Source organism: Lynx rufus, unplaced genomic scaffold (assembly GCF_022079265.1).
Source record: "Lynx rufus isolate CCGP_SWC_20201006 ecotype Redwood Valley unplaced genomic scaffold, mLynRuf1.p SCAF_2, whole genome shotgun sequence".
Taxonomy (NCBI): domain Eukaryota; kingdom Metazoa; phylum Chordata; class Mammalia; order Carnivora; family Felidae; genus Lynx; species Lynx rufus.
The window spans coordinates 6,420,498-6,445,658 of record NW_025814834.1 but is presented as its reverse complement, the minus strand read 5'-3'; the positions used below and the strand labels follow the sequence as shown (position 1 = coordinate 6,445,658).

At 56.2% G+C, this 25,161-nt stretch overlaps 1 protein-coding gene across 1 annotated transcript in view; it reads left to right on the top strand.

Moving 5' to 3' along the window:
• The window catches only part of MROH2A (maestro heat like repeat family member 2A), a 45,121-nt gene extending 21,437 nt beyond the window's left edge, over positions 1–23,684 (top strand). The window contains exons 20-42 of the mRNA XM_047085460.1: positions 2,161–2,280; positions 2,544–2,666; positions 3,679–3,831; positions 4,982–5,104; positions 6,041–6,120; positions 7,553–7,661; positions 8,465–8,560; positions 11,366–11,470; positions 12,146–12,269; positions 12,843–12,961; positions 13,810–13,962; positions 14,367–14,521; positions 16,493–16,652; positions 16,732–16,925; positions 17,272–17,409; positions 17,874–17,988; positions 19,271–19,417; positions 19,568–19,750; positions 20,205–20,360; positions 21,789–21,920; positions 22,567–22,669; positions 22,927–22,992; positions 23,563–23,684. Coding sequence (XP_046941416.1) covers positions 2,161–2,280; positions 2,544–2,666; positions 3,679–3,831; positions 4,982–5,104; positions 6,041–6,120; positions 7,553–7,661; positions 8,465–8,560; positions 11,366–11,470; positions 12,146–12,269; positions 12,843–12,961; positions 13,810–13,962; positions 14,367–14,521; positions 16,493–16,652; positions 16,732–16,925; positions 17,272–17,409; positions 17,874–17,988; positions 19,271–19,417; positions 19,568–19,750; positions 20,205–20,360; positions 21,789–21,920; positions 22,567–22,669; positions 22,927–22,992; positions 23,563–23,684 — 2,976 coding nt within the window. The remainder of the gene's footprint in view (positions 1–2,160; positions 2,281–2,543; positions 2,667–3,678; positions 3,832–4,981; positions 5,105–6,040; positions 6,121–7,552; positions 7,662–8,464; positions 8,561–11,365; positions 11,471–12,145; positions 12,270–12,842; positions 12,962–13,809; positions 13,963–14,366; positions 14,522–16,492; positions 16,653–16,731; positions 16,926–17,271; positions 17,410–17,873; positions 17,989–19,270; positions 19,418–19,567; positions 19,751–20,204; positions 20,361–21,788; positions 21,921–22,566; positions 22,670–22,926; positions 22,993–23,562) is intronic.
• Positions 23,685–25,161: the final 1,477 nt, after the last annotated feature.

Genomic DNA, 25,161 nt, shown 5'->3' with positions numbered 1-25,161 from the left:
GAGGTAATAGAATTGAGAGTGTAGAAATAAACCTAACATTTACTGTCAACTGACTTTGGGCAAGGCCTTCTTAGATAGATACACTAAAGGCCCAAGTGATGACAGAAAAATAGATTAAGTCGGACATTATCAGAACTAAAAACTCTTATGTTGAAAATCAAACCATCAAGAAAGTGCAAAGACAGCCCCAAGAATGAAAGAAAATATTTTCAGATTAAGTTCTTAATAAGGGATTTGTATCTAGGATATATAAAGAACTCTTATAACTCAATAACAAAAAGACAGGCCAGTTTAGAAATGGGCGAATGATATGAACAGACATGTCTTCAAAGAAGGTACATGCAGAGTGAATAAGTACGTGAAAAAATGCTCGAGATTATTCCCATTAGGGAAAACACAAGTCAAAACCGTAAGGACATACTACTTCACACCCACTAAGATGACTATAAGAAAAAAGACAGACAACAAGAAGCATTGGTAAGAATGTGGAGAGATTTGAACACTCAAATATTGTTGGTGTGAATGGAAAATGGGGCAGTGGCTCTGAAAACCTGTCATTTCCTTGAAATGTTAAATATAGGGTTACCATGTGACCTAGGAATTCTACTCCTAGTTGTACATGCTCAGGAGAAGTGGAAACATACATCCGCACAGAAACTTATACATAAATGTTCATAGTGTGATTCATACAGCCAACCACAGAAGCAACCCAAATGTCCACTAGTGGATGAAAGAAAAAACAAAACATGGTCTATCCATACAATGGAATATTGTTCAGCCATTAAAAGGAATGAAGTACTGATTTATGGTACAGAAAGGATGACCCTTGAAGACATTATGCTAAGTGACAGAAGCCAAATGCAAAGGAATGCAAGTGACCACATATTATATGATCCTGTTTACTTGAAATGTCCAGAATAGGCATCTTTTTAGGGATGGAAAGTAGATCTGTGGTTTCCAGAAACTGCAGGGAATGTCCAGTGATGCTAACGGGCAAGGGATTTCCTTTGGGGGGGGGTGACAAAAATGTTCTAAATTTAGATTATGATGATAGTTACCCAACTTTGTGAATATACCATTAAATTTGTAAACCTTAAATGGGTTGATTTTATGGTATGTGGATTATATCTCAATGAAGATGTCTGAGAAAAGGTTTTACAGGTGTCAGCCAAAAATTATGTTTATCCAAATAGATAGCCTTTGTAGGGGAGTATGTAAAATAACAAAAAACAAGTGTGTCTTACAGATAGTCTTCTATAGCTAAACATAAATTTGCAGGTGTAAGATCTTATCTGATGTCAATTCAAGGACAGATATCCTTTTTATTAAAAATTTTTTTTAATGTTTATTTTTGAGAGAGATAGAGCATGAGTAGGGGAGGGGCAGAGCAAGAGGGAGACACAGAATCCGAAGCAGGCTCCAGGCTCTGAGCTGTCAGCACAGAGCCCAAGACGGGGCTCAAACCCACGGACTGAGAGATCATGACCTGAGCCAAAGTCAGATGCTTAACTGGCTGAACGCCCCAGACGCCCCAGACCAGGCTTGATTTTATATCCTGGTTGTACCCCTCCCCACCTGGTTTTTCATCTCCCCAAACAGCAACTGCATTTACAGTCTAGAGATGCTGTGTGGGTTAAATGAAATAATGCATGTTTGTTTTTGTTATTTTTCCAAGTACACACACAAAACTCTTACAAATAAAAGAGAAAACAGGAGAAATGAGCCAACAGGACATGGGGAAAGAATACAGACAGGGATTCAGGGACTGGATCGTGAGAATGTGCAAAGGTGATCAGCACGGCTAATAATCAAAGAAATGCAAGAAAACGTGGATGGTCTGCCTCTCACTGGTAACGTCCTATGTGACAGAGGAATGTGGGGAAATCGGTGTTCTAGATTGGTTAGTGTGAGTTGAAACTGGCTCGACTTCCATAGGAGGGAAATTTGGTCCCCCACTATTTATAATACGCTTGCCCGCAAACAGTCCGACGCTCCAGAATAACCTCGATGTTTATTTCAAAGAATGTACGAAATGCATAGATATCTGTGCATTAGAGAAAGAAATCTAGAGTGTTACGTAGGGAACTCTCCACGGCAGCAACCCCTGGAGGGTGGAGTAGAGAGGCTCGAAGCTCCCTCTCTGTTCCTGTGCCTTTCCAGGGCTTTCTGTATCGGGCCCTGGGTTTCACACTGGCCACAGGCCTGGAGGCAGACAAGGTAGAGACATTGCTGCTGGATCTGCTGTACAAGACAGACTATGGCAACGACTTTGACCGGGAGGTGAGGGTGCCCTGTGGCCCCACCCCCATCCACCAGACCCCTCTGGTCCCTCGGGGATATGGGCACATGCGTGGAAGCTTGTGTGTGCATGAGCATGCATGCATATGTGTACTGGGGTGTGTGTGTGTGTGTGTGTCTGTGTGTGGACCTGTGTGTGCATAGGGGCGTCCATGCGTGTGCTTGTGTGTGTGTGTACGTGTGAGGGGCTCCTCCTCTGTCTGCTGCCCTCTGCCCTCACCCCCGCTGGCTGTGTCTGCCCGCAGGGCGTGATTCTGTGCTTTGGCCTGTGTGCCCGTGGCCAGGTGAAGACAGTGCTGAATGTGCTCCATGACTTTGAGGAGAGGATCCAGGAGTCGGAACAGTCCTGGCAGATCGGGGCTTGGCGGGTAAGGCACCCTCGCTCCACAGTCAAGTCTCTGGGGGTCGCATAGACCAGTGCTTTCAGCACCAGCCAAGGTACCTGCTAGATCTCAGTAGCAAACTCCCCCTGGTATCACCTGGCCCCGAAATGACTGAGATCCGGAGGCCTCCCCCCAACAAAGCTTTTCAGGGTGCGTCCTTTCAGGGCCCAGATATTACAAAGGAGCGCTAGCCCACCGTGGGCTCCGCAGAGCAGCACTGGGTGCTGATGGGAATTCAGAGTCCCAGGCCTCACCCACACCCACTGGATCTGAAGAGGCTGCTCAGGTAGCACTCAGTGTAGGTATTTCCACGGGTCAATGGCACTGGGGTGCAGGGCGATCATGCCCGCTGTCATATAGAAGAGAGCACTGAAGCTTGTGCAAAAGCATGCAGATGGCCACTGAGCCGAGAAGCCAGGAGCCAGGCCAAGGCAGCCCGTGGGCCGACCGCTCGAGGGGGCCCCTCTGCCGCAGGGTCACAGGTTGGCTGAGGCCCCAGTGGGCAACCATCCAGAGTCACCGATGCCTCAGGCTTTGGCCTTGACCCAGGACCCTCGCCCCGGGCGGCTGGCAGTTTGGATGGAGAGAATCAGGAGCATCCCAGGCTTCTGCCCCAGCTTCTCCACAAAGCGGGATCTGAGACGTGGATTCGTATCTGAGGCCTGGCAGGGCACGGGCAGCCCTGCGCGCCCTCCGTGGTGGGTTCGGTGGCCTGTAGCACCTCATCCCGGCATCACGACAGCCCCCGGCCCAGAGCAGGGCCTGGCAAGGTGTAGGAGCTCAATAAAGGTGTGTTGAACAAGTGAGTGAATGAATGAGCGTTTCAAGGTATCAGTGGAAGCACCTTCTGCTGACTCAGTGGCTCCTTTGGTCACGTGACCGGAGACTGTCCACATGCAGCTGGGGTGGCCAGCTGAACCCCGACACCCCCCTCTCCTCCCCTCCCCCCCCCCCCCCCCCCCGCCGGTGGTTCTTCCTCTTCTGGCTGGGCTCGCAGAAGGACCATCCCTGGAGGCGGGAGACGGTGAAGGGCGCCCTCATGGTCATGTACAGCTGCGTGGCCTCGTACTGCCACCCCCAGATGCTCCTCACCCACGTGGACACCCCCATCACGGCTAAGATCATTCACCACTTCTCCAGCAGCTGCCAGGTAACCCCGGGAGGCTGCACCCCCCACCCAGAGCCGGGCTGGCTGAGAGCCACCTGCCTTGTAATCCGAGCACCCCGCCCCCCACCCCAAGTAGGCACCAGGAGTCCCACCTGACACCCAGCTTTGGGGAAGCCCATTTTTTCAAACTGGGTGTTCTCGGCTCCAGGGGGAGGTAGGGGACAGCCTTCCCCACCGCAGTGCCAAGTGGGCGGTTATGGGTCCCGGAAGTCACGGGACAGGTGCCCCCTCCTCCCGGCCTCGCCTCTCCCTCAGCCCTCGCCTCTGCCCCCTCCCCTCCTGGCATCTGACCCAAGACAAGGAGTGGGGTCTTCAGGGATGTAGAGAGGCTCGCTACTTTCTTGGAACGGCAAGGAGGGGGAAGCACAGAAGGGAGCAAAATCTATTTCGTTATTGTTTCTGAAGTTGTGGCAAGATACGCATAACACAATTTGCCATCGTCATCATTTTTAAGGTGCGCAGTTGAGGGGCGTTAAGTACACTCACATCATCGTGCAGCCGAGTCCACCAGCCCTCTCCAGAGTTCTTTGTCCCATAAAACGGCCACTCTGGGCCCGCTGAACACATGCCCACGCCCCCTCTCCCCAGCCCCCGGCAACGCCCGTCCCACTCTCCGTCTCTCTGGAGTGACACCCACAAGCGTCGCGTTTAACTGGGATCACACACGGGTTGCCTTTTTGTGGCTGGCTTATCTCACTTAGCCTCAGGTCCTCAAGCCTCGCCCATGCCGTAAAGGCGAAAACGATTTTTATCTCAACTTAGATTTTTATCTCAGCGTGTCTCTTGGGCGACACGCAGGGCACGGTGCCCCTGGCCGGTGAATGGTGTGAACTGACCGGCATTGCTGTCCTTAGGGGGGTTGAGGGAGGTGGCGTTTTCAGAACGCTGTGCCTTGTCCGGCACCTGGCTGGCACCCTGGCCTTGTGGCAGAAGCTCGGGCAAGGCGGCCGAGGGACAGACGAGGCCTGCCGTCTCTCAGGGTGCCCTTGACTCTGCCTCTTCCTTGGCGCAGAGGAAGGAGTGCCCTCATGCCGTGGCGGGGTCCTTATGAGAGCTGTGGCTTGGGCAGCCTGAGTCTTTGGGCTCACTCCCGACGTGCTACCTCCTTTCCCTCTTCTTGGTCTGGGCGCAGGACATCTGTCTCAAAATGGCCTTCCTGAAGAGTGTGGTGCAGGTCACCGATGCCATCGGGAACATCAAGGACCTGGAGGACTTTGAATTTGCCCAAAAGATGAGCCTCACTGGCATTATCATAGTAAGTCGGGTGAGAGGCGTCCTTGCTCCCGGGTGGTTTTGGGGTCTGACTGCTGACCGGCTTCCCCTCGCTCAGAGGTTTTCAGAGTCCCTGAGGGCATCTGAGGGACAAGGGGGCCACGGGGGTCACTGAAGCCCCTCCCTGTCTCGGTTCCACTTCCAGCCAACTGAAGGAGTTCCGAGTACAATATCTGTCTATCTGACAAAGGGTTTGATGGCCAGGGATACTGTGGTGCCCGGAAGCAGCTCGTTCCAGGCTGGGAGACAGAGGGCCCCCGGGTCTGCCCCGTGGTGGCCCCGTGTGTTTCTCCACAGGGGGGATCTAGATTCAGCCGCAGGCAGGTCTTAGAGCTCTTTTTGTTTGCTCCGAACTTCAGTAAGATCTAGAAAATGTCAACTGCCTGAAGGCAAGAAGCCGTGACAGAGGCTGATAGAGTTGTGGGAGCCACAGCCCTTCAGCCCCAGACCTCCCCACTCCCTCACGATGCCCTGGGCCCCTGGAAAGCACCGCAGCTGCTTTGGAAGCTGTGCCCGAGGGAAGTGACGTGGGGTGGAACAGGAGGCCCCGAGAAGGAAATGAGCACGCCTGCTCCCGCTCTGGGCCGGCAGCGATCCGTGTGTCATTTCACGCTAGCCGGGCACTGTTTTACACGTGACGGCTCAGGCGGGGGAGGCAGTTTGCCCAAGGACACACGGCGAGCAGGTGGCGGGCCTGGACGAGAAGCTCCGGTCTGTCTGGAGCCCCCCTCCTTCTCACACCAGATTTTGCTGCCCCCCCCGAAAATGCTAAAAGGCCACGTGATCCTGAAAAGAGCGAACGTGGTACGGGTGTCCGCACCCCACAAAGTGCCAGGCCTTGGACGCTAGCCCCCCCACACTCACTGTCCTCTCTGGTGGGCTCCGGGTGGCTCATTCACCGCCCTGCTGTGCCGGGCAGGCCACCATCAAGGCGGAACCCACCGACAGCCTGGTTTCTCCTGTGCGGACCATGGCGATAGAGGCCCTCTCGCACCTGAGGTGAGCTGGGCCCCTGTTCCGGCCCGGGTGTCTCCGTGGGGAGAGGCAAAGTCCAAGACCACCCCTCAGTGTTCCTTGGGGGGCCACACCCACTTTGCCTCCCTGCTTCTGCAGCAGGGGTCTCGGGCAGCAGCCCTGGGGCGCTGGGCCATCTAGTTGGGTTGGGTGGGGTCAAGGAATTCATTTATTGATACGGTACTGATGCAGTTAATACAAAGTAATATAATACCTGAGATTTGCCCTCCTGGAGCCGTCCATTCACTGGTGGGGAAGTAGGGAAGAGAAAGAAGTTATGGAACATCAGTGGTTAGAGTGGCCGGGTGGTCTCTGGGAATTCTGCACCCGTCGGGGCAGATGCAGTGTTTACTCTCATAACCACCTGTTGCCTGAAGAGGCAGCACGTAGGCAGATTTGAAATAAATTTCACACACATGTCTTCGGGGACTCGGAGGTAAGATGAACACATGCAGAAGGAATCATGGGTCAGAGCTGAGTATTTGTGGGTGAACAGCAATAACAAAAAAAAATCTGAGGCCAGAAGAAGAAAGGGCTATGAACAAGATGCAATTCTGTTGATACAACAGGGGAGATCAGAAGGCATTGGCATCTGGCTTTTGACCTGGGCTTACACAAAAGAAGACGATCTGGGTAGGAGCTGGAGGTCCCAGCAGGGTGAAATGTAGGACCCCTTTGGGGGGCAGTAATTTAAAGTTAAAATGGCATGGCGGCTCCCAACCAGGGAGGCACAATAGAGCCAGCTGGGGACCTGTGAACAATACCGATATCCTGGCCCCACCTCAGACCTTTAAATAAGGATCCCTAGAGCCTGGTTGTGGCCCTTGGGTACCTCAGAGCTTCTCCAAGTAATGCTAGTGAGCACCTAGGCTTGGGAACTATTGATGAAGGGATAGGAGAAGGGTGCCCATCGGGCAGCCAGCTACCACCCCTGAGAATTCACTAAAGCTCAGCCGGCTGGGCTCCTCTCCAGAGTTTTTGATTCAGTAGCTCTGGGGTAGGGCCAGAGAATTTGCATTTCTAAGAAGCACCAAGGTGATGTTTCTGCTGCCGGTGCAGGTATTCCGCTTGAAAGCCCTTGGGCCAGGGCCAGCCTCTGAGGCAGAGTCCATGGTCAAGGCCAGGGAGTAGCAGTGGAATATTTCTGAGCAGGAGAGGGAGAGGCTGAGAGCAGGCAACAAGAAAGAGAGCTGGCCTTTGGTCCCTGGGCCTCCCCATCGATCGCAGACACAGTCACTGGATACTGGCGACCGGGTGAAGCCAGGGCACCTGGGGAGGGATGCATGCCTGCACCCTCAACCGAGGAAGCTGGTCTCTCCCTCATTCTGTGACATGCCTCTGCACCCTGGACTGAGCAGTGGGGTGGCTGGGTCTCAGTCCCCCTCTGACCACCCCTCTTGTCCACTTCTTCCCTTAGCAGTCTGAAGCCTTTCTACTCCACAGAGGAAAACAATGAACTGATGGATATCAGTGTTCACTCTGTCATTTCTCTTCAACCCCCACTAGAGGACAATGAGTCCATTCAGGTAGGTCCCTCTGGGCCACCTCATTTTCTGGGTCAGGTCTTAGAAGTTTCCAATAACTTGGGCAGTGCTGAGAGCCCACCATCCTCAACCACCTGTGAGTGCAGCAAAGTGCAGTAGGCTCTATTAGTTAGTATAAAGTAATGCTAGCTGCTGTAACAGCTAAACCCTGAGATCTCCATGATTTAACAAGAAGATTTATTTCACACTCAAGTCAAGTCCAGCTGGCAGTGGGGGTGGAGAGGGAGCTGCTGTGTGCAGTTATTCAGGAACCGAGGCTGGCAGAGACCCCACTATCTTCCATGCGTGGCCCAAGGTCTCCGTGGGCACTGACATCCGGTAGAGGAAGAGAGAACGAGAAAGGGTGTCGAGGATGTATGAGCCACTCTGCCCGCTTCTCATTGGCCAGAACTCAGTCACATGGCTATGCCTAGATGCAAGGGGTGCTGGGAAATGTAGTTCCTGACTGGATGGCTGTTTCCCAGCAACAAGGTGGAGAAGGAGGACAAATCTTTTGTGGACAGGTAGCCATTTCTGCCTCAAAGTCCTGGTCCTGGATGGGGAGTCAGAAGAACTGGATTCTGGGAGTTCAGTTTCCTCCTTTGGAAAATGGGTTCCTCTTCAGAGGTGGTCTTGTGTGTCACATGAGAATTTGGGTGTAAAGAACCCAGTCTAAGCAGAGGTAAAGGGGTGGTTTTCAGATCATTTCATACTTCCCAGCCCTGGCACTGGTCCTTGCAGAGTCCTGGTGGGTGGCTGTGCACACTCCCTCATTGCTGCCCAGTGCTCTCCTCTCTTGGCCATAGACCCTGTACGCAAATGCGCTTCAGGCCCTGGAACACCTGATGGAGGGCCTCATGCAGAGGCAGCTGGACCCCAAAGGGCTGCAGGAAATGGTACACGTGAGTTCCTTGGTGGAGGGCCAAGAGCCAGGGATGGCCACGCCCCCCAGAAAGCTGGTCTGAGGGCCAGAGTCTATGGAAAACAGGGGTATGTGTTAAAAATTGTTTCGGTAACTGTATTTTGATAAAATTTCAGATTTGCTGAAAAGTTGCAAAAACAGTACAAAGAACTCCTGTATACCCTTCACACCTCGATTCACAGTTCTTACCAGTTGTCACATTTTCTTTATCTCTCTTTCTCTTCCCTTATCTTTCTTGTTGTACACACAAACACACACATGTACACACACACACACACACACACACGCACTTTTTGAACCATGGAGAGCTACTTGCAAACATCAAGGACAAGAATGCCCTCTTATATAACAATGGTACAATGATAAAAATCATGAGGTTTCATGTTGATGATACCATGCTGTATTCTAATTGATGGCCAATACTGAAATTTCACAAATTGTCCCAATAGTATCCCCAATAGGTTTTTCCCCCATCTAGGCTCTAAGCAGGATTACCCAATGTGTTTAGCTGCCACGTCTCTTTAATCTGCTTTAATCTGGAAAAATTCCTCAGTCTTTCTTTATCTTTCATAATATTGGCATTTTTGAAGGGCATTGGCTAGTTTTTTTTTAATTGGGTTGTTTGCTTTCTTATTATTGAGTTTTCAGAGGTTTTATATATTCTGAAAGCAAGTCCTTATAAGATATGTGATTTACACATATTTCCCCCCAGTCTGTGATGTATTTTTCATTGATTTCATAGTGTCTTTTGAAGAACAGAAGCTTTAAAATGTTGATGAAATCTAATTTATCATTTGTTTTCTTTAATGGATCATGGTTTTGGTGTTATATCTAAGAAGTCTGTGCCTAACCTAAGCTCACAAAGATTTTCTTTTAGAAGTTTGTAGTTTCCAGTTTTATAATTAAGTCTATGAAACATTTTGAGTTAGGTTTTGTATATGGTGTGAGGTATGGATCAAAATTTGTTTGGGGGCCTCTGGGTGGCTCAGTCGGCTAAGTGTCTGACTCTTGATTTCAGCTCAGGTCATGATCTCATGGCATTGTGAGATCAAGCCCCAAGTCAAACTCTGCATGGAGCCTGCTTGGGATTCTCTCTCTGTCTCTCTCTCTCTCTGTCTCTCTCTCTCTCTCTCTCTCTCCCCGTTTCTCTCTGTCCCTCCCCTGCTTGTGCTCACGTGCATGCATGCTCTTTCTAGAAACAAGTAAATAAACATTAAAAAAATTGTTTGTTTGCTTGCTTACACACAGATAACCAGTTGTTCCAGAACCATTTGTTGGAAAGACTTTTGTCCATTGAATTATCTTTGCATCTTTGTCAAAAATCAATTGGCCATGTATGTGTGGGTCTGTATCTGGTACCTGTTCTGCTCCATTGATGTATTTGTCTGTCTTTACACCAATGTCATCCTATCTTGATTACTGTGATGTTAGTTATAATAAGTCTTATGACCAAGATCAGATAGTATGAGGCACTGACTTTGTTCTTTGTTGCTGCATTTTACAAATATTCATACGTTGTGTTCCCATTTGTTTCAGTTAAAAATACATTTTAATTTCTCTTTTAATTTTTTCTTTGACCCGTGGGTTATTTAGAACTTCCCAAATGTTGGAAGACTTTCCAGAGATCTTCCTGTTTTTGATTCCTAATTTAAATCCGTTGTGGTCTGGAGACATACTTTGTATAATTTGAATCCTTTAAAAAAATTTTTTTTATGTTTATTTATTTTTGAGAGAGAGAGAGAGAGAGACAGAGTGTGAGTGGGGCAGGGTCAGAGAGAGAGGGAGACACAGAATCCGAGGCAGGCTCCAGGCTCTGAGCTGTCAGCACAGAGCCAGAGGCGGGACTCGAACCCACTGACTGCGAGATCATGACCCGAGCCGAAGTCAGTTGCTCAACCCACGGAGTCATCCAGGTGCCCCAAATCCTTTTAAATCAACCGAGACTTATTTTGTTGCACAGTATGGTCTATCTTGGTGAGGGCTCTGTGTGCACCTGTATATTGTGTTGGGTGGAGTGTTCCTAAACATCAGTTAGACCAAGCTGGTTGGTAGTGTTGTTCAAGTTTTCTCTTCCCTTCCTGATTTTCCATCTTCTTGTTCCTCAGTTTCTTTCTTTTTTTTTTTTTTTTTAATTTTTTTTTCAACGTTTTTATTTATTTTTTGGGACAGAGAGAGACAGAGCATGAACGGGGGAGGGGCAGAGAGAGAGGGAGACACAGAATCCGAAACAGGCTCCAGGCTCTGAGCCATCAGCCCAGAGCCTGACGCGGGGCTCGAACCCACGGACCGTGAGATCGTGACCTGGCTGAAGTCGGACGCCCAACCGACTGCGCCACCCAGGCGCCCCCTTGTTCCTCAGTTTCTAAGAAAGAGGTACTGAGGTCTCGGAATCTCACCATCGATGTATTTCTCCTCCGAGTTGTAGTAGTTTGGCCTCATGCACTGCTACTGCTACTGCTACTGCATGTGTGAACATTAAGGCCCTGGGGTGCAAGGTGGGCGACGATCCTGCCTCCTTCACCTGCAGGCAAACATTTGGAACGGGGCCGAACGCATCAGCCAGGCGCCATCTTGGTGAGGATAGCTGGGGACTGTGGACTCTCTGTCCACAGCCGCATCTCCCTTGCAGGGGTGCCCGGAAGGAGAGGCAGAAGTATCCAGAACCACCCAACACCTCTGGAAGTCAGAGTCTTGAGTGGGAGAGACCAGGTGGGCAATAACCAGCTGGGAAAGGCTGGCCTTGGGATTTTAATGTCCCCTTCTGTGTTCTGGGCTCTACCCACAGCTCCTGGAAAAGTGGATCTTGTCGGAGAGAGAAGGGGAGCGGGAGAAGGCCATGAACCTCCATCTCCGTCTCCTGCAGATCCACGTGCAGAGCGTCGGTGTCTGCGTGAGTCCCGGGGCACTGATCCCCCAGCCTGCTGCTCTGACACCCACAGCAAAGTTCCCGTCTCGATCCCTGAGGAGAGGGAACACTTTATTTCTTAAGTTTATTTATTTATTTTGAGAGAGACAGAGAGAGTGCAGGAGGGGCAGAGAGAGAGAGAGAGAGAGAGAGGGAGAGGGAGAATCCCAAGCGGGCTCTGCACTGTCAGCATGGAGCCTGACGCCGGGCTCGAACTTGCGAAAGCAAGGCCGGGGCCTACCCTCATGCTAGGTTTGAGGCCAGACGCTGTGCAGAAGGCATCGCTTGGATTTTCTGACATAATTCTCACAACATCCCCTGAAACGGGAGGCTCCGTTAGATGAGGAACACGAGGGCACCAGGCTAAGCAGCCTGCCCAGGCCACACAGCTAGGTTGGCAGGGCGGGGGGGGGGGGGGGAGTTCACATTTGAACCCAGGTTTCAGTTACAGGAACAAGGCAGGTGCCCTGATATAGAGCCTGGGCCTGCAGCCGGAGGGGCAGGTCCTGAGCCAGAACCCTCGCATCCTGGCTGCTCCGCCTCCAGGGCCCCGCTGGGGTACCTTCGAGCAGGGCTCCCCCTCTCTGGTTGCCCGTTATGCCGCCCCTGGTGTGCATGGATGGACAGAGGGTGTGAGCCTTGAGGTCTCCTGTCCCTCAGATCCCCCTGAAGCTGGGGCAGTTTGGCACGCTGGTTGGACTCATTGCCCCTCGCACCTGTGACTCACACACAAGAACCCGCATGGCCTCGATGGATGTCCTGTCCAGCCTGCTGGATCTTCATGGTAGGGAGACATGAGGACATCGAGGCTGGGAGGGGTGTCAGCTGTGGGGCTATCCTAGGGGAGCATGGCCTCTCTGTATAGACAAACAAGGGTGACCAGCAGAGGTAATGGAGGGGATGCAGAGCTTGCTGAGAGGCCACGGAAGTTTCTGGAAGGAGAGGCTCCCTGGTTTGGCACAACTCACCGGGGGAAGGCCTGGGTATTAAGGGGCCTCACTGGGAAAACGACAGCTCAAAGATACCAAGGACACAGCAGAAGCGGCCAGACATGACCTCAGGGGCACATGCGGGGTGGTGACCTTCAGAAGGGAAGACTCTGCCTCTGGCTCACTAGCTGGTGGCCTCCCAGAAAGCAGGCATTTGAGCTGTGTGCAGAGGTGGTGTGGGGAGACAGGGCAACGAAAGCAAAGGCAAGAAGAGATGGGATGTTCAGATGCTGGACGGTGGTCCAGGCCCTCAGAGCCAGGGAGCCCCTAACCCCAACCCCATGGGCCAGGGCAGGAAGCCATTTTGACGTGGCCTGTGGGTGGGTCCTTTGTCCTTCTGATCGTGTCTAAAATTGTGTTCCCCGCAGCAAGCCAGACCTGCTCTTTGTGGGGCCCTTCCGAGGAATTGGAGCTTGCAAAATGTAAGGAGGATCTCCAGGGCTTGGACATGGAGGAGATTTTCAGTGCGTCTTCCAGAATCGCCAAGGTGACACGCTGGGAGGGTCGTGTGGGCTCCTGGGCTGGACTCCAGTGCCTGGACCATGTCTGAGGCCTGGGACCTTGCTCAGCCTGGCCACACAGGCTTCATCCTCCTCCAGGGGATCACAGTCCCCAGGCTTTTGGTCCAACCCACGCCCTCTGTATCTAAACGGTGTGCGATATGTAAGTTCCCCGCTGTGATGCCTGGCACATAATAGGCACTTAACAGTCCCACAGTCCCCACCTACCTCGTCTCCATGCCTATGATGTGCTGCACTGAGGGTGGAGGGGCCCCAGGAAGAATTAAACTCGGGATCCTGCACAGCGGTGTTGGCCCATGGGCACACTAGACCCCCAAACTCTCAGAGCTGCAGAGGGGCGGGGTCACTTCCACCTCAGGGGGCCGAGGTGGCTTTCTGGAGCAGGGGGCCTGTGGGGGGAGGCAGGATGAAGTCACGGGGCGCCAGGGCTCAGGGCACAGCTTGAGGGAAGGAAACATGGGCAACGTTCGGGTGAAGCTTCCTGAGCAGAGTTCAGGTGGGGTGGGCGGCGTCGGGTAGGTGAGGTGTGGGAGAGGTTGGGGAACCTTCCAGGAGAAGCCTGTGAAAGCTGGACTGAGCTGTGAGTCTTTGAGGTGGGGGAGTAACATCCCGAGCGGGCTGGTGAGGGGGCCGGTGAGATGCCGGGCAGGGAGACGGGTAGGAGGCCCTGGCGATGTTTTGAGAGATGGCGGGGGCCCGGGCTGGGGCTGCGGTGTCGGGCGGAAGAGGGGGGCGTCGGCGATGACAAGTGGGGGTAGGGCGTTGGCCTGAAACTTGGTTGTTGAACCCCAGGAGGGCTGTGCTCTGGTCCTAGGTGGTTTGCATGCAGTTTAACTGTGACGAGGTGGTCTCGCTCATCCGGAAGCTTTGTGAGAACATCGGGGCCATGGACCTGTGGCATGACAAGGCCTCCGTCACCTGGATAGGCACCTTCCTCCAGAGGCGGACCAAGGAGCTGGAGGACAAGGTAGCAGAGCTGTGGCTGGGCCACCTGAGGCCTGGGGCTGCCCGGGGCGCCTAGGCTAGAGGGACACGTAAGGGCCCGGCCGCACTCTCTGAGAAGGCCTCCCCAAACCCTTGGTGGTAAAGAGGAGGAGAAAGTAGAGTTCTGGAACGAGAAAGAGACACGTTGAAGGTAGCCCGGTTAGTAAGTGGCCAGTGGGCCAGACGCCCATGGCTCTCTCTCCCCGAGCATACTGACCCCCACATAGAAGACATGATAAAATCCGGGAAGAGACCAAAAGATGAGCTGGTGGTTTAACCTGCCCGCTGTCCAGTTGGGCGAGAGTCCCTGGAGGAAGGGTGTGCGGTGGGGGAGGGCAGACGCCGTGGGGGCCCAGGCTGTGCCGGTGATGCCCCGCCCCTCCCCAGGTGGCTGAGATCCTGGGTGCCATCTTGGTCCACCTGCCCGTGGCGGACCACCCAGAAGTGCGGCGTCTCTTCATCGAGGGCATCCTCCTGCTGGCGCACTACCACCAGGAGACGGTCCTCACATCGCTCCTGAGGCAGCCCCTGCCCATGGAGAGGTGGGCGCCCCGGACAGGGAGCCACAGCCCCTGGGCCATGCCCGCCTCGCCACCACCGACGTATCTCAGGACGGGGCCTTGAGTGTTGCCACGTCTGACCCTGGGCTGGCTCAGACGCTCTCCCTGCCCCTCCTGCGGGAGGCGTGGCCCCTGAGGACCATGGACTTAGAGCCCCAGGGTTACAGGTCCGTCCTACGGAGCTGGAGTCCAGACCCCGCAGTTTCTCAGGCGTCCCCTCTGGACCCTGCCCACGGCAGCCCTTTCCTTCTCTGTGGAGAACAGAACTCTGGGCGCCCTCTGAGTTTGGGCCGCTCTAGGACACGCCTGAGGACGTGGCCACCAAGGCCCGGGCGGGCCTCAGAGGGGCTCCACCCTGTCCCTCTGTCCTTCCAAGTGCTGCCCTGAGAGGGGATGTCCAGGTGCCCAACGGATGACCTGGCAGGACCTCATGCCCCACTGGTGGCCTCGTGACCCCCTGCTTCCCGGTGTTATCCTCACGGACTGCTGAGTCCCCGCGTCTCTGTCACCGTGTCACACAGGCAGCTGGCAGCGTCTCACCCGACCGGGGGCGTGTGTTTGCGATGGTACCGGGGTTCCCTGGGCACAACCCAGAAAGGGGTGGGCGCTGCCCCCAGAGCAGCCAAGGCTGCGGAGCAAAGACAGGCCTGGAGACCGTTGGTGGAGGGAGAGGGGACAGGTGTCACCCAGCAAGCTGTCACATGAACAGAGAGGCCTCAGATCCAGAACCTCAAGGGCTGGCCCGGGCGAAAGGCAGGCCTGGCTGTGCTGTGGGCGGAGGGCAGTGCGGATTGCTTGATTTGATGGGGGATGGTGGCTTTCGGAGCAGTGCCGAGTGCGGGGCGGTGGGGGGGGCGTGCTGTGCAGGCCCCTGTGTGGCCTCTGTCGGGCTGGCGATCTCGGCGGCCCGGGTCACGCTGGCTTTTGCTATACTGGTGAGCTATGGCTGTGTAACAAACTGTCCCCACCTTGGAAGCTCAGAACAACCCCTGTTATTATCTCAGTTTCCACGGTCAAGAATCTGGGGACGGCAGAGCTGGGGACTGTGTTCAGGGTCTCACGGGGTGGCGGCCAGGCTGAGATTTTCCAGAACCCAGGTCGTCCCTCAGGCTCACGCAGTTGTTTCTTGCCGTCGCAGGCTGAGGTCCTGCTTTCTTGTCCCTTACACCCCGACGTCTCTTTATGAGAAGTGGTTGCTGATGAGCCCACGTGCCCACGTCTCCGTTCGGTTCCCGCCACCGGGCACCGGGTCGTGTGCCCTCCCAAGCCCACCTCCCGCACGCGTGTGATTGGCTTTGTGGATTCACACGGGCCGTGTCCGCCTCTCCTTGTTCCGTTGGATCTTGGCGGACTTGCCGCTTTAGCCCTTTTAGAGCCCCCTCAGACCCCCGCTCCCCTGCACCTGTGCACACCCGGCCCGTTAACCTATCCTGGGGACCTTCCCTTCTCGGCAGAGCCACAGGCTTGGACTTGGGGGGCGGGGAGCTGCTTCAAATGCAGTCTGGCAGGCTGCCTGGCCTCTGCAGGCCTCCTGCCCCCTTCTGCGCGCTACGGAGATGAAAACATCGTCCTCAAAGGCGTGTTGGGAGCAGGAGGCGCTGTGCTATCTGCAAGCTGCTTAGGGCCCGACAGATTGGGTCCTTGGCAGCTGTTGCTGGACGTACCTATAAAATCATCGGACAGGAGGCCTGGCAGGTGCCTCTAAGGTCACCTAGTGGTGGAGCCGCAGTTTCCCGGGGTGGGGGGGTGTGTGGCAGAGAAAGACAGCAGCATGTGGAGTCACGGACCTGGGTTCTAGTTATGCAACCTTTAGGCAGCTCACTCCACCTCCCTGATGTTCAGCCTCCGGAGTCTAACCCCTACTCAGGGGCTCGCCTGGGGGTCCAAAGGGGCTCTTACCTGCCAGGGTACGAGGCGGGAGACCCACAGTCCTTGTCTCTTGTCTTTGGTTAGCCACCTGACGGAGGTGTGGCTGGCCGTGGCCGAGAACGTGCCCTTTGCCCGAACGATGCTCCATGGGCTGATGGGCCGGCTGCAGGCGAGGTTCACCCCCAGGGCCAATGCCACCTCCAAAGCTGACATCTGGCGCCTGGCCGCGGTGGACCCTCTGATGGTGAGTCACAGGGGCGGGCCCCGGGGCTCCTTGGGGGCTCAGAGTAGGAGCCCTGACGCCTCAGCCCTTGTCTCTGCAGACCCTGTGCACCATTCACCTCCTCATCCAGAAGATGGATATGGACGACAAGGTCCTGGACCTCTTCCCCGACCTCATCTACACCCTCCTGCTGCAGCTCAGCGGCAGCCAGGAGCCAGAGGCTGTGTCGCCTGTCCTCAAGACGTGGAGACTCGTCCACATGGGGACCCTGCCCAAGGAGACCAATCTGCAGAGGTGCTCTCGAGGGCGGGGGTGGGTGGGTATGGCGGGCAAAGCAGTGGGCCCGAGCTGGACGTCGCCTCTGGGAAGTCACGGATCCCAAGAGTCACCTCCACCAAGAGGCCTCGTTGTCCTCTCCTGATGGGGAGAAGCTTCTGGAAGCAGATCCCACAACCCTCCCTCACATCAGTCCAGCACGGTGTGGTTTTTGCTGTTCGAGGACCCACTCTGCCACGTGATCGCCCTTAGCCCCTTGAGCTCGGCCCGGCGGACAGGGGGACCCCCTCTTCTCTGAGCCGGGTTCAGTGCCTGGGGGCGCCCGGGGGAAGCTTCGTCGAGACATAGCCCCACCTTCCTCCAGGATCACGATCAAGTCCATGAAGCTTCTGTTCAGAAGACTCAGCAGCGAGCAGCTGGTTCGCACGCTGGAGGAGCGGGGCGTGTGGAGCCTCCTGCAGACCAGCTCCACGTTCCTGCAAGGCGCGGGCCTGCTGGCCAGGTGGGCATCTGGGCTCCCCGTGCCGGGCAGTGGGACCTGCGGGGCCGTCTCCTTGCTGGAGGTCTAGGTCACGGCTGCACGCCTCGCTCCCGAGGCGACCCATGTCCCAGACTCTGGGATGGCAACGGATAGGGCAGAGGGAATCTTTTATTCCAACCCTTCCCCCTCCAAGGCAGGAAACGTGAGGTCAGAGGCAGGGTGGGGCTCGCTCGAGGCCACAGGGGGCAGGCGGAGAGCTCTTCCTGGGTCCAGGTCACTCATGAGTGACCCTCATTCGAGTCCCTTTTTATAAAAAGGAAATGAAAAGTGGGTACTCCAGCGAAACCCTGACCAAAGCCCTCTGGTGAGGAGGGAGAGGCCCAGAGAGGTTAAGACATGGCCCCCGGGCGCCCAGCCCCAGAGCAGCTCCACAGGGCAGCGGCTGAGCAGCCCTCCCGGCCCCCTGGCCTTGTCCCCCCCTGCAGGTTCTGCATGCGGAACATGGAGGGCTACAGGCAGCGGCTGTCAGAGCTGGTGCTCAGGGGCATGGACTCGGATGTCCTCAGCTGTCGCATCAGCAGCACGGCGGTCTGCGTGGAAGTGAGGCTCAGGGCGCGGAGGGCTGGGTGGGCTGGGGTGGGGGCTGGGGGGGCAAGAGCCCAGGCTCTGAGGGGCATCTGAGTCAGGGGGAGGAGACTGTCCCACCCCTAGGGGACGTGTTCATTCACTGGTTCGTCACACGATCCGGGGTGTGCATCTAAGTGAGGCGTGCTGTGCTGAGTGCCGGCAACACCCAGGGGCCTGGATGAGGGCACCTTGGCTCTCGCCGGGGTCGGTGGTGCTGGGGGAGGCCTCCCAGGAAGGTTTTGAGGGGTCAACGGGGCTTTGCCAGGCAGGAAGACCGGGGGAGGGTGTGATGGCCGCTGGGGTCCAGTTCCCCTTCTGTGCAGTTGGGGCACTTTCGGGGTCCTGAGGGAATTGGCCAGAAGCTTTTAGGAGAAATTGTGTTGGCTGCATAATGCCCAACATGCTTTAGGAGCCCAACATCACCGAGGGCAGCATTGGCAACCTTTTTCTGTAAAAGGCTGGATAGTACATTTCCCATTTTGGAGTCACCGATTCGGTGTTTCGTTTTCTTTAGGTTTATTTTTAAAAATTTTTTTAGTGTGTATTTTTGAGAGGTGGGGGAGGGGCAGAGCGAGAGGGAGACACAGAACCCGAAGCAGGCTCCGGGCTCCGAGCCGTCAGCACGGAGCCCGACGTGGGGCTTGACCTCACGAACCCTGAGATCATGACCTGAGCCGCAGTTGGACGCTAAACCGACTAAACCACCCAGGCGCCCCTCTTTAGGTTGATCGAAAACACATTCATGTGTGCGTACACGTGTGCGTGCACACACACACGTCAGAGGGGTCCCCGTTGGCCGAAGTCCTGGCATTTTGAGCGCTGGGCCCCTTGTGACTCTCGGAGTCCCAGATGAGTGAAGTTCACGCTCCTCGTGCACTCCTGTCCAGGCCCAGCAGGCACGGCTCTTGGACACGGTGGCTGCTTTGTCAGGGTAACTGAATGAACGTAAGGTCACAACGTACAAGGTTTTTCCCGTGTATTTCTCCACGAAGCCTCCCGACCACCCTGTGAGGCAGGTACTGGTGTCAGCCCCTTCTTACAGGCGAGGCCACGGAGGCTCAGAGGAACTAAGTGACTTGCCGGGGGCCCCAGCCGGCCAGCAGAGGAGCCCAGAGCTGGTCCCGGGGAGCTGGGGCTCCGAATCCTCTCCTCTTCGCAGAGACCATTCTGTGCATTGCGTCTCATCACACGTCCCATCCTGAGGCTGAGAAAGGGGCCTATACGGGCGGTGACTGTAAAAAGTTCTCTCTTCCAGTTCATGAGCGACCCGGTTCTGTACCAGGAGAAGCTGCTGAAGCCCACGGTGTTGATGCTGGAGAAGGGCGTGGACCAGGAGGACGAGGCCTTGAGGGTGCTCTCCCTGCGTGCCCTGGGCAACATGGCCCTGGGTGCCCCCAAGAAGGTCCTGCGCCCGACCCTGAGCTCAGGGGCCCAGGGTGCAGGGCCTGGGGGGGGGCTGAGGGCCCGGGGCTGGCGTGTTCTGGCCGATGGGGGAGGTGAACCAGGTGGGGACTGAAGCTCCTCGTGGCCCCCTCCCCCACCCGCACCCCAGGTGAGGCAGTACCGGAAGCTGTTACTGGAGAAGTGCCTGGGCTCCCTGCGGGAGCCCGTGGTCACCAGCGTGACCTCCGAGGGCATGGAGGCCCTGGCCAAGATCCTGGCTGAGCTCCGGGAGGGCGACGTGGGGTCCTCGTTCGGCATCATCTCCGAGCGGTGCAGGGCCTTCTTCGACAACGTGAGTCTAGATCGTGGCCTTTCTCGGTCCCGGCCCTCGCTGGGGGCTTCCCACGTGCCCACACACACGGGCGAGCACCTCTTATCCCCGTAAGAAAGGACAAAAGACGTGCTCTGGGACAGGAGGGGCCTCAGGTCTGACTTGGTGCCCGCGCATCCGTTAGCCGATCCTGGGATCCCGCAAAAGAAAAACAAAACCTCTGGTTCTAGGACTCGTGGGACCCCTCCCCTGCTCGTAGGGTGTGAGCCTCTCCTCTTAATGCCTCGCAGCCTGCAGAAGCTCTCTGGGCACCTGGGTGGTGGCGGGCGGAGGGCCGCCATCCTGAGGGAATGATCCAGAAGCCTTTGCGGGGGCCGAGGCAGCCCAAAGGGTCCGCGGAGAGGCAGGTGGCTGGGGTTTCGTTGGGCTTCTTGTGTCCTGAATTTCAGGGCTCGTCTGTACATGTCGACCACAGGAGAGTGAGCTGCTGCGTTTAAAAGCCTTCGTCCTGTTTGGGAAGCTGGCAAAGCTGGTCAGGATCTCTAAGAAACACTTCTTCAAGGAGGAAGTGAAAAAAGCCTGGATTCCCCTCATGCTGCACTGCCGGGACCCCTGCTCCGAGGCAGCCCAGGTGAGACGCGCCCTCCTCTTTGTGGCCCAGAGCGTGGGGACCTCTGGTCCCCAAAGGAGAACGTAGGCGGGTCTGCGGGCTCAGCCCCTCCCCACGTCCCTCTTGGTCGGCCCCGTTCCTCACGCGGGGCTGGGGAGGGGGTCCGGCCGGCTGACCCACCCACCGGCCTACTGAGGCATCTCGGCGCTGTGGGGGGCACGGCACGGCGGTCTGCTCCCCCAGTCACGGCCTGCAGGCACCCTCTGCCCAGCCTCCTCTTCCTTCCAGCGGATTCCACAGCTTGCCATCATCACCCTTGGGTGTTATGACCCGCTCACGCTCCAGACTTACCTTAAATCCCTCCTCAGTGGCCCGTTTCCCCTCCCTCTCGGGGGGCCCGGTTTTTCTGCCCGTTCAGGCGTGGGGAGGGCAGGGGAGACCCACAGCCCCTGCCTGTCCGACCGCCTCCCCTCACCCCGTGCGGGCCCGTGACCCTGACCACTGTCTTCTCTCTCCACGCGTCTTCCTGTGTGGACTGGGGCGGGGGGCCGGGGAGAGGGGGCTGAGATTAGGGGCGGTTCCGTCCCCTCCCCGAGAGCTGTGGGGCACTCAGCAGCTCACGCTCCACTACTGCCTCAGTCTCCAGTTCCGGGGTCCCGGGAGTCCCGCCCTGGTGAGGGTTGCGGGTGTCCACGCGGGGTGGGGTGGGCTGGCGGCACCTGTGGGTTGCTGAGGGGCATCCCGTGGGGCACTCCTGACTCCTGCTCGGCCTCGGGGACTCTGGTGACCCAGCCCATGAGCTCTCAGCCCTCAGAGACTCTCTCCTCACAAATCCATCAGTGGCTCCCGCTGGTCTTTCACCTTGTATCAGCAGCTGTCCTGCGGGGTGAGCCTCAGGGAAGCAACGCCTGGGAAGGCGGCCGAGAGGGTCTAATGAAGGAACGGCGAAGAGGGGTGGGGGCTGGGGAGGCCACAAGGGAGGCAAAGGCCTGGCTGGTTCCAGGCACACGGTGGCCCCGCGTGTCCCTGGCGAATAGGTACCCCAACCCCTCTCCACACCCCCCTGCCCAGTCTCCTAGCCTATCCTCCCGTGAACTAACCCTGTCAGAGGCCGGAGGCCGGGGGGCCCGGTTGCTGCAGTGCTCAGGGAAGGTCTGGGAATGAGAAAGCTCACCCCGGTCCTATCTGTCCCTGCCAGGCCCCTGACCCCAATCTCCCAGAGGGGCGGGTCCTGGGCAGGGCTGCTGAGGGCACGGAGGTTGCTGACTGAGGGACAAGAGGGCTGCGTAGCTGGCGGGGCTCCGGTCGCAGGTACACTTCCCCGGGGCTGCCCCCGGGCTTCTCGATGGAACGCCAGCCCTGCCATCCCCACCCCTACCCCCAGACCGTGGGAACCCCCTCGGTCTGCCTGGCGCCCTCCCTGCCATCCCCCGCCCTGTGCCCCTCCAGGCCTGCATGACCACCATGTTTCAGTGTGTGCACTTCTGGGGCCGGAAGGCCCTGGAGAACAGCCCGGGCCGAAGTAACACCAGTGCGGCCGAGGAGATGACTGTTTTCCAGATGATGCTGTGCTCCATCCCGGTGAGGAGGCTGAGGGCGTGGGCCTGTTGGAGGGCTGCCCGGGGCCTGGGGCTCTGGGTCACGGCTGCCATAGACCTCTCTCCCGTGACCATGTGCTCACCTTCCAGGCGTGAAGCGTCAAGGCCAGCACGGTCCAACAGAGAGATAACGCAAGCCGCATACCCCCACGTTTTCTAGTAGCCATGTTAAGAGAAGAGAAAGAGGGGAAACCAAACAATCATAGATTTTATCTGACCCAGTAGATCCAAACCATCGTCATGTCAACATGCAATCAATGTGCCAATTATTAACGGGGTATGTTCCAGTTTGGGGGTACGGTCTTCAAAATGCAGGAGGCACCTGACACTTAATTCAGACCAGTCACGTTTCAAGTGCTCAAGGGCCACGTGTGGCCAGTGGCTATGGTATGGGACAGCCACAGAGTCTAAAGGCCAATGTGATCTCCTCTCTGGGTCAGACAGAAGGTAACAGGGGGCTGAAAGTCCCTAAGTTGCCCAGCTAATAATTCGCTGTGCGATGCTGGGATGTGCACTTGCCCTCTCTGGGCAGACCCTCCCGCATCAGACAGATGGGAACCCACTCTGTGAGCAGCCCATCTCTAAGGCCTCATCCTCCATGGCTCTGTCCATCCTGTGTCTATTTGCAGACTCAGAAAAAGCCTGCTGTTCTCTATAGCTTCTTGCTAGAAACAATGACCTACGTTAATAGTAACTTGCCAAGGATCAGAATTGCTGCGTGCGACCTGGCAGGTGAGCGAGCAGATGTCTCCGGATGCAGGAGGGACCTTGAGGGCCACACCCAGGCCTGGAGCGGGAGGTGGCCCAGGAGGGGCCAGACTCAGGCGGAAGTCCCCCGGCACCTGTCCTATCACACCCAGCTGCACACCTGCCTGATTCTCAGCTAGGCGTCTTCAGCGGAATCCTAAACAGATACCTCCTAAGGTCAAACGGAATCTCCCACTGGCCTAATATTTGTGTGATGAGCATCTCGCTGGCTCTCGTTTTAGGAATTATTATGCAGCAGATGCCTGCGCCTCACCTGAAGAAACTGGACTTTCCGGCACTACGGAATTGTAAGTAGAGAAGACTCAATTATACGGAGTCCTCGACCTCATTCGGGGAATTTAGAGAAAGCGCCTGGGGAAGAGCCAGCGCACCCTTTGTTGTCGTTTTGTTTTTTTCTTTTTTTTTGTTTCTGTTTTTGGCGGGGTTGAGGGACGGGGGCGTGTAATCAGGGTGCACAGAGACGGACGAGCCTGCAGAGGGCTTTCTGGAAGAAAACGATTTGACCCGGGAGGCCTTTCGCTCGTTCGCTGGGCCTTCTGCCCGCCTCCCCATCACGAATGTCTACGAGATGTTTCCACCCTGAATCCCTCAACTGGTCTACACCGCATGCGAGTTCTGTGGGCGATCTTTCTGTCCCAGAGAAGTAACAGAAGGCTGAGATGGTGTGTGTGTGTGTGTGTGTGTGGACGCAGCTCCCCTGCCGTCTTCTGATTTCAAGTACAAAGGGTTCTGCTTCTGCAGCCCGTGTGAGCCCCCAGCCACACAAGCGGCTTTGGGACCTCCTCCCAGCTCCGCTGCCCGTGGCAGAGGGCACGGCCGAGCGGGGTCCCGACTCTCCTATTTGTGCCCACTCTCAGCGCTCCAGGAGCTGCAGTTGGACTTGGATCCTGGGGTCCGGAGGGCAGCCCTGGGGACCCTCAAAGTCTTGGACACTTGCTGTCGGCACCAGCTTTTGGCTTCTCCCGAAGGAATTTGCTAGATGGTCCGAACGTACAGCGCAGGCTGCCTCTTCAGAGTGCCCAACCACAGCCGTGCAAGCCACTTTTTAATTTAGTTTGTACGAAAAGCATCGTTCTAAAATAATCAGTGTCCCTTTCTTTCCTTCCCCGGGAAAATAAGCCTCCATTGCCGTTTGGAGTACGGATTCCTGACTTGGGAGGTGACAACGTCCCCGAGCCCAGGCAGTGGGGCAAAGGGAGGATTTACTTCCAGTGGGGTCGTTTTACGTCCGCTTTCCCCGGATCGTGTGAGGGTCTGAATCCACGTTTGTGCCCCCCACGCTGATGGTGTGTCCCCTGCCAGGCGCTGTGCCGGGAAGGGAGGGGAGGCAGGCGGCCGTCTGGCCCCTGCCCCCCAGGACCCCACCCTTGAAGGGAAAAGAGGCATCTCTGCCGGGGACTGCGATACACATCCGGAGAAGGAGGGTGGAAGTGCCCCAGTGGCGCAGGGGTGGGTGGGAGGGGGGAGTGCCCACCAGCCTGGGGACGATGGGGGATGTCTCCGGGAAGCGACACAACACCAGGCCTGTCCTCCCTCTTCCCATCGTGGGGCCGGATGGGACAGGCTGGGGCAGGGACCCGGCAAAGCCTGGAACAGAACCCGGTTGAGGGGCCAGAAGGGGAAATAAATGAAGGTCATGTCCAAGCAACAGGCAGGGGACAGGGGAGGCGGGCAGGGAAGGTTCCCTGCACTTAGGCCGTCAACAGAGTAGTCTGTGGTTGCCTCCTGAGCAGGTAACGGTGGGACTCTCAAAGGCAGTCGCCACCCCGGGCCCCTCGGTGGGAGGGGGCTGCTGGACGGCGCAAAGCATCATCGTCGGTGCACCACAGGCTTCCCGGGACCCCACTGGTTTCCCCACTGTTTTGTGGCTCCCGTGGGATAGATAGTGAGGGTATTTTCAGACACAGGCGGGAACAGACAAGCCATTCACTACAGGCACGGAGGAAAGGGCCACAGGTGTGGACAACAGTCTTCAGTCCCCTTCATGCCTGTGCAGAACATTTCCAGACGGCTTATAGGCCTAAATTTGGAGAGCAAAGACGCAAGACAATAGAGTGTTTTTTAAAAATATTTTCTTAAAAAAAAAAATTTTTTTTTTTAATGTTTTATTTTTGAGAGAGACAGAGTGTGAGTGGGGGAGGAGCAGAGAGAGGAGACGCAGAATTGGAAGCAGGCTCCAGGCTCCGAGCTGTCAGCACAGAGCCCGACGCGGGGCTCGAACTCACGAACCGCGAGATCATGACCTGAGCCGAAGTCGGACGCCTAACCGACTGAGCCACCCAGGTGCCCCCAAAGGATTTTATTTTTAAGTAAACTCTACACCCAATGTGGGGCTCGAACTCACAACCCTGAGATCAAGAGTCACATGCTCCACCGACTGCACCAGCCAGGTGCCCCACCGATAGAGTATTTTTTATTCTGAGAGTAGGTTTTCTTTAAAAGGTAACAGCAAAGGC